At 52.3% G+C, this 14,300-nt stretch overlaps 1 protein-coding gene across 1 annotated transcript in view; it reads right to left on the reverse strand.

The window, feature by feature from the left end:
• Positions 1-14,300, reverse strand: part of CRISPLD2 (cysteine rich secretory protein LCCL domain containing 2) — a 92,810-nt gene that overhangs the window by 58,801 nt on the left and 19,709 nt on the right. The window contains exons 3-5 of the mRNA XM_010355623.2: positions 7,163-7,281; positions 3,950-4,082; positions 2,770-2,885 (exon numbers count right to left, since the gene is read on the reverse strand). Coding sequence (XP_010353925.1) covers positions 2,770-2,885; positions 3,950-4,082; positions 7,163-7,281 — 368 coding nt within the window. The remainder of the gene's footprint in view (positions 1-2,769; positions 2,886-3,949; positions 4,083-7,162; positions 7,282-14,300) is intronic.

The raw sequence follows: 14,300 nt of genomic DNA on the forward strand, positions 1-14,300 counted from the left end.
GCTGGGCACCGTTTGGGGTTATGACCCGCACACAGCCTCTCCCACCCCCTTACATTCCAGAGGCAGAATGACCGTGTCTGTGCCATGCCACAAGACATCCCCACTCAGATACCCTCTGCTCAGATCCCTGGGGGCCTTTGGGATGACTCCCCCAAAAGCAACATCACCAAGGGACCGAGAGGGCCCAGAGCCTATCCTGTCTCTGGGTGAAGCCCAGTAAGTTTCTCAGATGGTTGTGGTCCTGTCATGGGTACGTCCCATTGCCCCTGCCATTTTCCCTTGTGTCTACGGTTCTCTATTTCCTCAGACAAACCACACCACCGACGCTCCCAGCTCAACCCTAATACTCAGGGTTGGCATTGATGGAAGGCTGGCTGGGCATCAGGTCCTACAGATGAACAATCTCCTTAATTTTTGAGACAGGGTCTTGCTCTGTCACCCAGGCTGGAGGGCCGTGGTATGACCACAGCTCACTGTAGCCTCAACCTTCTGGGCTCAAGCAATCCTCCCACCTCAGCCTCACACGTAACTGGGAATACAGGCATGCACCACCACACCCCGCTAACTTTTTGTATTTTTTTGTAGAGATGGGGTTTTGCCAGTTGCCAAGACTGGTCTTGAACTCCTGGACTCAAGCGATTCTCCTGCCTTGGCCAAAGGAGGCTGGGATTACAGGCATGTGCTACCGCACTGGCCAGTCTCCTTAATTTTTGAATAGCACCATGAAGTACCTTCCCTCACGTGCAAGTCCCTCTATGTACACACCCACCTCACCCCCTATCGGGCTGAGAATCCCCCTCAAGGGATCTGACCTCCCACCATACCCAAACCCACCCTCCCAGCCACCCTTCCCACCCTGGTGCCTGAGACAGTGTCCTGCATAGCCCAGGGGTTCAAGCCCTCTCTCTAAGAAAGAGGCCATGGACAGCACGCAGTAATACGCAGCGGACAAAAGGAAAGAACCAGTGAACACACACCACCCTGGGGAGACCTCACCAATGTGATGTTGAGCAAAATACCATTTGGGGGCACCATTTGGGAGTGTGCTGTGTAGCCCCCCTCATGTGAGGTCCCAAACCAGACACCACAGACTGATGGGAAAGATGCTAGAATGGTGGTCACTTTGCGGGGCACGAGAGAGGCTCTGCGGCACGGGAGACACCATCCATCTCCATCTGGATGGTAGTTACACGGGTAGAGGGCTATTGCCATGGACTTTTAGTATGTGTCTCCGCAAATCCCAGTGTTGAAGCCCTCACCCCCAATGTGACTGTACATGGAGATAGGGCCTTGACGAAACTAATTAAGGTTAAATAAGGTCAACAGGTGAAGTCCTGATCCAATAGGATTGGTGTTCTCATCTCTCACCACCATGTAAGAAGACGGCTGTTGGTGAGCCAGGAAGAGAGTCCCCACTGGAGCCCGATGCTGCCACACCTTGATCCGCCACACCTTGATCCAGGGGACTTCCAGCCTCCAGAATGGTGAGAGATAAAAGTCTGATGTGTAAGCTGCCCAAGCTGTGGCATCTGTTGTTGCAGCCCCAACAGAATAATGCATGTGAAACTGTGTCACGCTGTATACTTAAGATGAGTAGATTTTACCATACATGGGTTATTCCTTTTTTTAAGGAAGCAGGGGGTTGCTACAGAAGGAATTTCATTTCTGATAGGACCTTCTAGTGTCTATTTTTTTATAGAATCAAGTCAAATGATTCCTCATTCCCCAACTGCCACTGGGCCGGGAATTCCACCACCTTGGACCAGTCTGCTGCCTTTGCATGGGGCCCGCGTCCCTCTCAGGCAATGACACACCCGCTGCGCTTATCCATGTGGGCTGCTGAGCCACGCCACTGCAGGCACGCCAGATGGTTTTGGGAGAGCTTCTATTTTTCCTCCCAACCTCAGCGATTCCCCCTTCATCCCACCTTTTCATAACCACTCCTGACCCAAGACAAATACATGAGGTCATTGCTGTTTCATTCAGTCACTGAGCAAACATGCCCCGGGGCCCATGCTACACAGTGCACGGGGCGAGCACAGCGGTGGCCAGCGGCCAGCATGCAAACCTCAGGCCGTGAACTGGGGGAGTGGCTCTCCAAGAATCAGCACATATTTGTCCCATGAGCAAATGAGTCAAGGGTTGGACACCACACTGACGATCCGAGCATGCTATAGGCGGAGGAGGCACCATGATCTGGAGGCCGCATGAGGACCCTCTTCGGAGGGAAACAGAAAAGCTAGGCTTTGTGTGAACACGTGTTTTCTAGGGTGCTGTCTACTGCACATTTTCAGAGAAAAATAGTCATGCTGGCTGCCCAGCCAGCAGCTATTCCCGCTTCTGACTTCGTTCAATTGGTCTCAGAGGACGTCTTGCAAAGCCAGTTGGGGCAATCTTGTTTCCCCTCATCTATGATTGGTCTAATTCTGGCCAAGATAAGGAGAGAGTGTGCCAGTGTGCGAAAGACCTAAGGAGAGAGCCCTTTGGCCCTTTGACCATCTTTCCTTCTACTTGGGGAGATGTGATGTGGGTGCTCTGCGGCCATCTCGGGACCCTGAGGAGAGAATGGTACGGCAAGAAGACGGAAAGGACCCGGGTCCTTGTTGACATTGCTGAGTTTTTAAGGTAACCCAGATGCACCAAACTCTAGATTTCTTGTTACGTGAGAGAATGAAGACTTCGTTGCTCAAGCCAGTTTTCACTGGGTGCTCCACGGCAAGCAAACACATCCCAACCCCTACCCCATACAACTGCATCAACTCGTCTTACTTTGGAGAATAATTGCAGACAAAGTAGACTGCGTTCTCCCAGACTTCTCCCCAGACAGTCATCCTCCGGCAGGTGTTCACAGCACAGCCGATCTTGTTGGTGGTGGCCCAAACTATCTGAAAAGATGACATCTGTGTGTCACAGCTCGAGGGACAAGGCACAAAAGGGGGATACAATCTGGCCTGGATGTATAAGGTGCTGGCACTGAAGGGTGAAGGGTTGGGGAAGCAGATATTAGTCCCCAACCCATTGAAGATATATGCATTTCATTACAAAGCAAGCAAGTGGGCCGGGCGCAGTGGCTCATGCCTGTCATCTCAGCACTTTGGGAGGCTGAGGCAGGCAGATCACGAGGTCAGGAGTTCGAGACCAGACTGACCAACATGGTGAAACCCTGTCTCTACTAAAAATACAAAAATTAGCCAGGCGTGGTAGCGTGCGCTTGTAGTCCCAGCTACTCAGGAGGCTGAGGCAGGAGAATTGCTTGAACCTGGGGGGCAGAGATTGCAGTGAGCCAAGATCATGCCACTGCACTCCAGCCTGGGTGACAGAGGGAGACTCCATTTCAAAAGAAAAAGCAAGCAAACAAACTCCTACACAATGAAAATGCTCCGCAATGTCAGATTGCCATAGATTTCTCGGTTGGGTGTAGTAGCTCACACCTCTAATCCCAGCACACTGGAAAGCTGAGCGGGGAGGATCACATGAGCCTGGAGGATCACATGAGCCTGGGAATCTGAGACCAGCCTGGACAACGTAGCCAGACCCATCTCTAAAAAAAAAAAAAAAAAAAAAAAAACAAATACAAAAATTAGCCAGGCCTGGTAGTGCACACCTGTAGTCCCAGGTACTCAGGAGGCTGAGGTGGGAGGACTGCTTGAGTCCAGGAGTTGGGGGCTGCACTGAGCTAAGATCATGCCCCTGCACTCCAGCCCAGGTAGCAGGGAGACACTGTCTCAAATTTAAAAAAAAAAGAGTTTGTAGTGCTCACTCAGTTTCTTGCCTTGCTGGTAGCAAACAGCTTATGCTACCAGCTGTACTTTGCATAGAACTGAATTTTTAAAAATTAAGGCAATAACAGCACAGAGGTTTAACAGTTTTGGCACCAGTCCCCCAGGGGCAGGGGTGAATGACTGGGATTGGGGTGCAGGGCTGAGGGGGTGGCCAGTCCCTGAGTTACCTGTGTGTAGTGCGTGCACATGGCCCCCGAGCACCTCTCCGGACACCAGGGATTGCACTCGCTCGGGTAGGGGTAAGTGTAGTCCTTCACCTCGTCATACCAGGACTGCACGTGGAACCCGGGAGAGCGATACCTGCAGGGCAGAAGCAGCTCACTCAGTCCCAGCCCCTCACCCCACCCGCCAGCGGAAACGGCAGCAGCCAGGGGCAGGTGGGAGGGAGGGAGGCCGAGGAGGGGGAAGAGCCCCCAATTCCAGGAGCACCTGGTACAGGTGATTAAACCCATTATCATTGAGGAGCTCGCCTGGGGTCTCTAGCAGGCTCTTCAGGTGGCTCACGTGCAGAAAAATCTTAACCTGGCTCTCAATGAGACCTTTTTTATGTCAATTAGGTGTTTATTTTCAGGTACATTGGAGAAAAAATATCCAGCCCACGAAGCCCATGTTTCACAGACATTATTGTCTAAGACAAAACCTGATTAAGACGTGAGTGCAGTTAAGTCCAAACATGGTAGTTCACGTCTGTAATCCCAGCACTTTGGGAGGCTGGGGTGGGCGGATCACCTGAGGTCAGGAGTTGGAGACCAGCCTGGCCGACATGGTGAAACCTCGTCTCTACTAAAGATACAAAAATTAGCCAGGCGTGGTGGTGCCCACCTGTAATCCACAGCCACCAGCTGCACCAGTCCCTGGACATCCTCCGTGGGGTCATCGCTTCATGCCCACCACCCCCTTGCTTCAGACTCAGCTGCCAAGGTTGGCACCATTTTTTTTTAACTAGGGAAAAAACCAAACTGGAGGCAAGTCCACAGTCACACTGTCACCAGCAAGTATAAACAAAGTGGTTTCGATGAAGAGAAAACGCTCACGGGGGAAATGACCATTTTTAAGGGCAATGTGGTCGGCGAGGCAGTTAGAGGTCTTGTAACAATTACTGTCTGGAAGCAGAACGCACAGCAGTGGTCAGCGGCCTCTGCAGAAAGGCATGCACACAGTGAGGAGGCAGAAGCAGAGGGCTGCTGGCCACTCATCCGCTTCCCCGCAGGCTCAAGGTCACGCAGACTCAAGGCTGGCACTGGCACTGGCACGGCTGTGGGGAAAGGAACCCGCGGCTGCCCTGGGAGGCTGTGCAGAGTCAGGGGCTGTTTTGCAAAGCAAGTTAGCAAAATTCCTTAAGAAGTGGGGACGTCTCTGTGCCCTTTGGCCCAGCAATCCTACTTCTCAGGAGTAATCCTAAAGAAATCATTCAAGTGAGACAAAGCGAAAAACAGAAAACAAAAATGAATCTGCAAGAGCCAACGGGTCAACTTTGGTCTGTCCACAGAGGGACCACTGGGGCATTTGCAGGGTGACACTCATGACAACTGTGTCACTGAAAATTTCCCGATGTTATATGAAAAGGAAAAGAAAAAAAGATTTCAAAGTGATCCAGGCTATAGTCGCAAGGCTGTAAAACTATGTCGGCGCCCAGCCAAGTGCTACAAAGGAGCCCAGAAAAATGAAAAGAGCCGAACCAGGCTAGTGGAATTATAGATCTCCCTGCTCTAGACACTTGCCTTTCATGTTATTGTAAGATTTTTTTTTTTTTCCAAGACGAAGTCTTGTACTATCTCCCAGGCACAATCCTAGCTCACTGCAGCCTCCGCCTCCGGGGTTCAAGCGATTCTGCTGCCTCAGCCTCCCGAGTCGCTGGGATTACAGGTGCCCGCCACCATGCCCAGCTAATTTTTTTGTGTTTTTAGTAGAAATGGGGTTTCACTATGTTGGCCAGGATAGTCTTGAACTCCTAACCTTGTATTCCGCCCACCTCAGCCTCCCAAAGTGCTGGGATTACAGGCGTGAGCCACCATGCCCGGCCTGTGAGACAGTTTTCATAAAAAGCTAACTTCACCAAAGAAAAAACCATGGTGTGGATTTGCCTCTGTGAAGTCACAGCTGTTGATCCACCATGACACCTGCCCAGGTTCGTCCTGATAACCCACGGATGCAGAGGAAGGTGTGGCTGCCCGTGGCCTGATGAAACCCAGGCTAGGAAATCCCTCTGTGGGAAGTGAAAGCAAACTCTCACCTACATTTTAAGAGGCTGTGTAAAGCCCAGTCCAACTTTTCAATAATTAGGGCAAAATGGATGTCAATCTAGGTCCTGGATGGGTCTGAGGACGTGCACTCCGGCCTTGGGCATGGCACGGTCACAGGTTGGTCGTTAAGTCTTATGTGGTCATTAGTCGTTATCCTGGGCGCGGTCAAGTGACATTTTCCCACTTACTCCAATGAAACCAGCCCTCAGCCCCCAGAAGGGGACTTCTGGCCTCTTTGGGAGCACGGATACGTGGTCCAGGTTACTCTGGGGAAGGCCAGTCAGCTGCATTTAACAGACAACCGTCAATGCCTCCTACGAGAGAGGTGACAAACCACTCCCAGACAGGGAAGGAGGGGGGACAGACCACTGCCAGACAGGGAAGCCCCGGGGGTCTGGAGAAGTTAGTGAGCTTCCCGATGGCCGGATGACACAGGGAAGGCAATGGGCATCTTCCCAACAGGGTGGAACCTGGCTCAGCCTTAAACAGTGAGCAGAACCAGACAGAAATGACCCACCGCGAACAGAGCAGTTCACCCCACAGGAACGGGGACTCAGGAACCCTGCACAGGAGATGGAATGGAAGCCCCATCTACAGGCTGGGCGGGGTGGCTCATGCCTGTCATCGCCGTACTTGAGGAGGCCGAGGTGGGTGGATCACTTGAGACCAGGAGTTCAAGACCACACTGGCCAACCTGGTGAAACCCTGTCTCTACCAAAAAATAACAAAAATTAGCCAGGCATAGTGGTACATGCCTATAGTCCCAGCTACTTGGGAGGCTGAGGCTCAAGAATCACTTGAATCCAGGAGGCGGAGGTTGCAGTGAGCCGAGATTGCACCACTGCACTCCATCCTGGAGGACAGAATAAGACACTGTCTGAAAAAAAAAGAAAGAAAGCCCAAACTACAAACTTTAATCAATCATTAGTGTCTGGGGTCAGCCAATCAAGCTTGAATACATTTTGTCCGTTACTCAGGAGTGTTCCCGGGTGCCGAGCCTCAGTTACCCAGAATATGGATGGAACTGGTGGTCTCTATCACTCTCTTTGCAGGCTAAACTTGATAATGGGCAAGTGCTGAGCCCGGCACACAGCAATCGGGGCCTGCAGCAGCTGGAGAGAAGCTTGTGGCTCTTACCTGCCCCAGTGGGCGGCCAGATTCTGCCCGATGGACACCAGCAGACTGGTGGGCCCGTGCTCCCAGATGCACTGACTGGCCCATGCCGCCGCAGACTTCTCCAGCTCGTCATCCCAGGTCTGCAGCAGAAGGAGAAATAGGCACCAGGAGGTGAGGATGAGGGAGGGGCGTAAGAACCATAAATGCAGTAATGCCCCTGCCTGGGCTCCCGCGGAGCCTACAGCCAATGATCTGCTGCTGTGTGGAAGAAAAGGGAAGGTCAGCAACCATCTCTAGGGATGGTCTTGGCCTGGAAGCCTGTCCCGATGACCCCGGTTTCCTCTCCTGACCCATGTTCCAAGCACACCAGGCCTCGGGCTTTACCGCAATCTTTTCATTGCATTCTAACAAGGGGCCTCTGAAGTACACCCTTCTTATCTCCATTTCACAGGCAAGCAAATCAAGGCCTGAAGTCTTGATTTTCTGGGTCCCACAGCCAGCCAGTCGCAGAACCAGGGTCCCTGGGTCCCACAGCCAGCCAGTCGCAGAACCAGGATTTGAAATCAGGTCTTCAGGATGTTAGAGCCTGAGCTGTCTCCATATACGCAGCTATGTGTGGGCCACAGCAGGTAATAATCAGATGCTATTCCTAGGCCAGGGGCTAGAAATAAGTTATTTGTGTGGCATCGGATCAGTGTTCTGAATGCTGGTCCTGGAATGGCGCTGTGAACCTAGGCATGCAGTTATCCTGTCTGAGCCTCACTGTCCTCATCTGTAACGTGGGCATGTCCACAGCCCTCACTGTTGGCAGTAATGGGGAGGGGAAGCCCATGAGGGGCCCAGCCCAGGGCCTGGCTGCAGTCAGGGAGGCTTTATCCACACCAGCCACACTCAGGCCTGCAAGGAAAAGCAGCCGAGGGCCCCTGCAGGGGATTTTAGATTCTCACTGACTACCTGCGGCGCAACACTGCAAGAAGGGCCCTGAGACGAACGGGTGCCGCATTTCAGTCGGAAGATAGAAAGTGCCGGAGATGGGCCCGGCTCAGTGGCTCACGCCTGTAATCCCTGCACTTCGGGAGGCAGAGGCGGGCGGATCACTTGAGGTCAGGAGTTGGAGACCAGCCTGGCCAACGTGGTGAAACCCCATCTCTACTAAAAATACAAAAATTAACCGGGCGTGGACAAAGTAAGACTGTCTCAAAAAAAGAAAGAAAGAAAAGAAAGTGCCAGAGGTGGATGGTGGGGATGGTTGCACAACAGTGCGAATGTACCTAGTGCCACAGAACTGCACACTTAAAAATGGTTAAAATGGTCAATTTTATAGTCTGTATATTTTACCACAATGAAAAGAAATTGATAAGAGACATCTTCAGCTTGCCCAGCCCTGCTCACCTCCCAGCATGGCCCAGCCTGAATCAGCAGGGCCTGAGCAGGGGTCTGAGCAGAGACTCTGAAGACAGGCTCTGCAGCTTAGCCTGCCACAGCTGGCCCCAGGAAAACACATGACTCCTGGGGACAGAACCCCATGAGCAGGCAAGCGTGTCCTTTCTCCTCTGTGGAGGAACAGACGCCAGGCAGCCCCCGCTCACAGCTGGCAGTTGACGCTGCCCTTCCTCCCTGGAGTCCTCCCGACAGGTGCTCCAGCTCTAAGCAGGCAGAGGCTGGCCTCCCTGCCCTCCGCACACCCAGCCCCGGGCACACAGCAGATGCTCATGGAAGACAGTCTTGTCTTAGTCCTGGACCCCCCAGCAGGAAGTACCCGCCCAACACAACCGCATGCCTCGCTTCCCTCTCTCCCCGTGTCCCACCAAGACTCCTCGGCGGCCAAGGAGCAACAAACCTTGAGTCTTGGAGAGGTTAAGTAACCTGCCTAAGGTCACAAAACCAGGAAGCCTCTCACAGCCCCCTCTTGTCTGGCTACTGAGGGGGCTCTTCCTGCCTTGCATACTGTAACAAAGTGCCAGACCCATCCCACTAAAATAAGAAGTTACTAAAATATGCTAATACAATATGCTGACTGTGCGATATACTAAATGATAACAGCATCATTCACATTTACTTAGAACGGGTCATGCATTATCTCATCGCCTCCTCCAAACAACCCTATGAGAAAGGGTTTCTTGTTCCCATCATGTAGGTGAGGAAACATAAACAGAAAGGCTAAGCAATCTGCCCAAAGTCACAAAGCTGGCCAGTGACAGAGCTGGCTGGAGGCAGGCAGGCTGGCTCCAGAGCCTGTCCACTCATAAAACCTCAGAACCGGCTGCTCGGCTCTTTGGCATTTCAGAATCCACCTTTCAGTGCTGAGCCTATTTCAAAGGACTGTGGCTTGAAGCCACAGCAGGCAGGGTCGAACAGGAAGCCACGTTTCCAAGATGAATTCTCAAATCTGCATTGCTTGTTTGGGTGTGAACCAGAGCTGAGGGGCAACGCAGTGCAGTGCTGAGGGCGCCGGGCTGAGTGGCAGGGGCTCTGCCTTCCCTTCCTTCCAGCCTCCCTGCTCCAAGGTGGCCTCAGTAGCATCCACAAAGGCTCAGCCTCCCCAGCAGGCCGGACTTTTAGACCAAAGGACCCCGATCTCAGCTCCAATCCTGAAATAGCACCAAGTAAACAAATAGGAAAACATGAAAAGCCTGCTATGGGCTGCCCGGGCGGCCAGACTTTCCCTGCTGCAAAGAAGCTCCTTTCACTGGCGCTAAGCCTTGCATGAAACTGGGAGGACCACACGGTGCAGGGAGAAGAACATCCACAAGAACCCAGCCTGCTGCAGACCTGGAGGCGGGAAGTATCTGGGATCCTGGAGCTCAGTCAAGCTCCAGTCCCACATGCCCCAACCTCTCCAGAGAGACGTGGGGCCTCCTTGCCCATGAGGACCAAGGCCAAGCCACCAGGGATGCGCGGATGGGACATTCGGTGGGTCTCAACGTTCCGGTGGTCCCTTCCCTTTCATTTCTCATAAAGCAACTCTCGCAACAGCACGTTCCAACAAGCCTCCTCTGCTCTTAGAAATCGAAGGTAAAAAAGAAAAACTTAGGCCGGGCGCAGTGGCTCATGCCTGTAACCCCAGCACTCTGGGAGGCTGAGGTGGGTGGATCACCTGAGGTCAGGAATTCGAGACCAGCCTGGCTAACGTGGTGAAACCCCACCTGTACTAAAAATACAGAAATTAGCCGGGTGTGGTGGTGTACACCTATAGTCCAGTTACTCAGGAGGCTGAGGCAGGAGAGTCGCTTGAACCGGAAAGTGGAGGTTGCAGTGAGCCGAGATCATGCCACTGCACTCCAGCCTGGGCCACAGAGCTAGACTCTGTCTCAAAAAAATCAAAAAGGAGAAAGAAAGAGAGAGAGAGAGAAAGAAAAAAGAGACAGGGAGAGAGAGAGAGAAAGAAGAAAGAAAGAAAAGAAAGAAAGAAAGAAAGAGAGAGAGAGAAAGAAAGAAAGAGAGAGAGAGAGAAGAAGAAGAAAGAAAGAAAGAAAGAAAGAAGAAAGAAAGAAAGAAAGAAGAAAGAAGAGAAAGAAGAAGAGAGAGAGAGAGAGAGAGGAAGGAAGGAAGGAAGGAAGGAAGGAAGGAAGGAAGGAAGGAAGGAAGGAAGGAAGGAAAGAAAGAGAAAGAAAGAAAGAAAAGAAAGAAAGCAGGAAACTTAGAAGAGGAGGGGAGCGTGTTCAGGCTAAAGCAGGCACCAGGGAAAGCCAGTGACTCTGAGGGAAGCCTTCAGGGCTTCCTGCCTCTGCTCTGCCCCTTCAGAAACAGCCCCCGGGCAGGGTTGCTCTGCTTCCAGGAGCCTTTCTCACGGTGCAGTGCGTCCAGAGCTCGGAGAAAGACAGAAAGCCCAGCCAGAAAGCCAGTGTAGCCCTGACCCATGGGCAACGCCTCCTAGGTCTCGGAAGGGCTCTTTGTTCTTCACTTCCCGCCTCCCGCCCAAATCCCGCCCCTTCACTCCTCACCTGCCCGTCACCTGCTGACTGAGCCACCTCCCAGCAGCCTCCCTGCTTCCTGCTGGGCTCTCCAATCCCCAACACCGCACAGCAGCAAAAGTGTTTCACGGCCGGGCGCGGTGGCTCACACCTGTAATCCCAGCACTTTGGGAGGCCGAGGTGGGTGGATCACCTGAGGTCAGGAATTTGAGACCAGCCTGGCCAACATGGCAAACCTCATCTCTACTGAAAATATAAAAATTGGCCGAGCGCGGTGGCTCAAGCCTGTAATCCCAGCACTTTGGGAGGCCGAGACGGGCGGATCACGAGGTCAGGAGATCGAGACCATCCTGGCTAACACGGTGAAACCCCGTCTCTACTAAAAAATACAAAAAACTAGCCGGGCGATGTGGCGGGGGCCTGTATCCCAGCTCCTCGGGAGGATGAGGCAGGATAATGGCGTGAACCTGGGAGGCGGAGCTTGCAGTGAGCTGAGATCCGGCCACTGCACTCCAGCCTGGGCGACAGAGCGAGACTCCGTCTCAACAAAAAAAAAAAAAAAAGAAAAAAAGAAAAAAATATTAGCCGGTCGTGGGGGTAGGCATCTATAATCCCAGCTACTTGGGAGGCCAAGACAGGAGAATCTCTTGAACCCAGGGGTCGGGGTTGCAGTGAGCCGAGATCACGCCACTTCACTCCAGCCTGGGTGAAAGAGTGAAACTACCTCTTAAAAAACAAACAAAAAAAAAAAAAAAAAAAAAACAATGCTTCACAGTCATAAATGTATCCTCGCCTGCAAAAAAAAAAAAAAAACCCTTTTTCTTTTTTTTTCTTTTCACCCCCATTTCAGCAATAACAAAACCCTATTCCTCATAGAAAAAAGGCACCTCCTCAGCTAGCCTCAAAGCCCTGTGTGATCTGCCCCTGCCTGCCTCTCTGACCTCTTGCCATGGCCTCACTCCCTCAGAAATGAGCCGTGGTCCCACTGGCTTTTTGAGAGCTCCTCTGAGACCAGAAGCTTTTCTCCCATTAAGGAAAGAGACTCACGAGGTGGTGGTGGTTTCACACCTTCTGTGCCTTCTGCCCAGAACACCCTTCCCTGCACGCTTGCTCGCTCAACCATGCTCACTCTTCAGGTCTTAACTGAGATGGCTCCTCCGCAGAGTGGGCACCCCGACACCTCCATCTCAGTCAGGTTTCTCCCACCCCAATGTTCTTTCTTGCAGCTCCCACATTTCTTCTTCTAACTCTGCATAACTCATAATCATGCCTTCTCCCGGAATCCAGGACAGTGCCGGGCACATCGAAGGTGCTCCACAAATCCTTCCTGGCTACACGAGTCCAGAGATGTCGTGTGGACGGGGACCTCATCTGCTTTGTCCACCTCTTTTTCTTTTTTTTTTTTGAGACGGAGTCTCGCTCTGCCGCCCAGGCTGGAGTGCAGTGGCCGGATCTCAGCTCACTGCAAGCTCCGCCTCCTGGGTTTATGCCATTCTCCTGCCTCAGCCTCCCGAGTAGCTGGGACTACAGGCGCCCGCCACCTCACCCAGCTAGTTTTTTGTATTTTTTAGTAGAGACGGGGTTTCACCGTGTTAGCCAGGATGGTCTCGATCTGCTGACCTCGTGATCCACCCGTCTTGGCCTCCCAAAGCGCTGGGATTACAGGCTTGAGCCACCACACCCGGCCTGTCCACCTCTTTATAACAAGAATCTCACAGGGTGCTGGGCACATGTGAGACACTCAAAAATACATAGAATTCACCAGTTGATTAAATCCCAGCTGTGTGGAAGGCAGAGAAGCAGAGCCGGGAGGCCAGCCTGTCTCCTACCCACACATTCAATAAATATGTACAGGCCAGGCATGGTGGCTCACACCTGTAATCCCAGCACTTTGGGAAGCTGAGGAGGGTGGATCTCTTGAGATCAGGAGTTTGTGACCAGCCCGGCCAACATGGTGAAACCCCATCTCTAATAAAAATAAAAAAAATTAGCCTGGCATGGTGGTGCATGCCTGTAATCCCAGCTACTCAGGAAGCTGAGTCAGGAGAATCACTTGAACCCAGGAGCCAGAGGTTGCAGTGAGCTGAGATGGCACCATTGCACTCCAGTCTGGGCAATAGGGCAAGACTCTGTCTCAAAAACAAACAAACAGGCTGGGCGCGGTGGCTCACGCCTGTAATCCCAGCACTTTGGGAGGCCGAGGCAGGCAGATCACGAGGTCAGAAGATTGAGACCATCCCGGCTAACAAGGTGAAACCTCGTCTCTACTGAAAATACAAAAAATTAGCTGGGTGTGGTGGTGAGTGCCTGTAGTCCCAGCTACTCGGGAGGCTGAGGCAGGAGAATGACATGAACCTGGGAGGCAGAGCTTGCAGTGAGCCGAGACTGCGCCACTGCACTCCAGCCTGGGCAACACAGCGAGACTCTGTCTCAAAAACAAAACAAAACAAAAACAAAACCACACACACACAAACAATAAATATGTAATAGCACCTTCTATGTGCAGGTTTTGGGGACAGATAGGGTGGCTTTGAATCCAAGCTTCACCATTTGTACATTTGTAGCTGTGTGGTTTGTACAAGTCTTTTAAAGGTGAACCTCTCTGAGCCTCAGTTTTCTCTCCTGCAAATTGGTGCTAATACTTTCTATTTTCCAGGATTACTGTCAGGATTAAAGAGAGGACACAATCCACATGGCACGTAATAGACACTCAACCCTCATGCCACGACCCTCCGTGGCAGCTTTGTAGGGGAGACATGGGTCATCACCCAGGCCACCTCAGCCTGTGGCAAAGGAACGTGACCACAGCTTTAAAGACACAGATGAGACGGCAGCGTGTCTCTCAGAGCAATCACAGCAGGGGACCATGGGTGCATTCCAAAGACATGATGACACCTGTACCCCCAAAGTGGCAAAGACTCAGATTCTGGGGGAGATGCGGATTTTTTCTTTTTTTTTAGACAGGGTCTTGTTCTGTCACCCAGGCTGGAGTGCAGTGGTGCAATCTCAGCTCACTGCAGCCTTGATCTCCTGGGCTCAAGTGATCCTCCTTGCCCAGCTCCCACCCCCAGTAGCTGGGACTACAGGTACGTACCACCACGCCCAGCTAACTTTTGGATTTTTGTTGTAGAGATGGGATTTTACCATGTTACCCAGGCTGGGACGTGGGTTTGTTTAAAAAGCCATTCATAGCTGATGGATGGACAAGGTGGAGGCTCCTGGTTGGTGGACAAGGAGGGACCCTA

Source organism: Rhinopithecus roxellana, chromosome 20, assembly GCF_007565055.1.
Source record: "Rhinopithecus roxellana isolate Shanxi Qingling chromosome 20, ASM756505v1, whole genome shotgun sequence".
In the NCBI taxonomy this organism is placed as follows: domain Eukaryota; kingdom Metazoa; phylum Chordata; class Mammalia; order Primates; family Cercopithecidae; genus Rhinopithecus; species Rhinopithecus roxellana.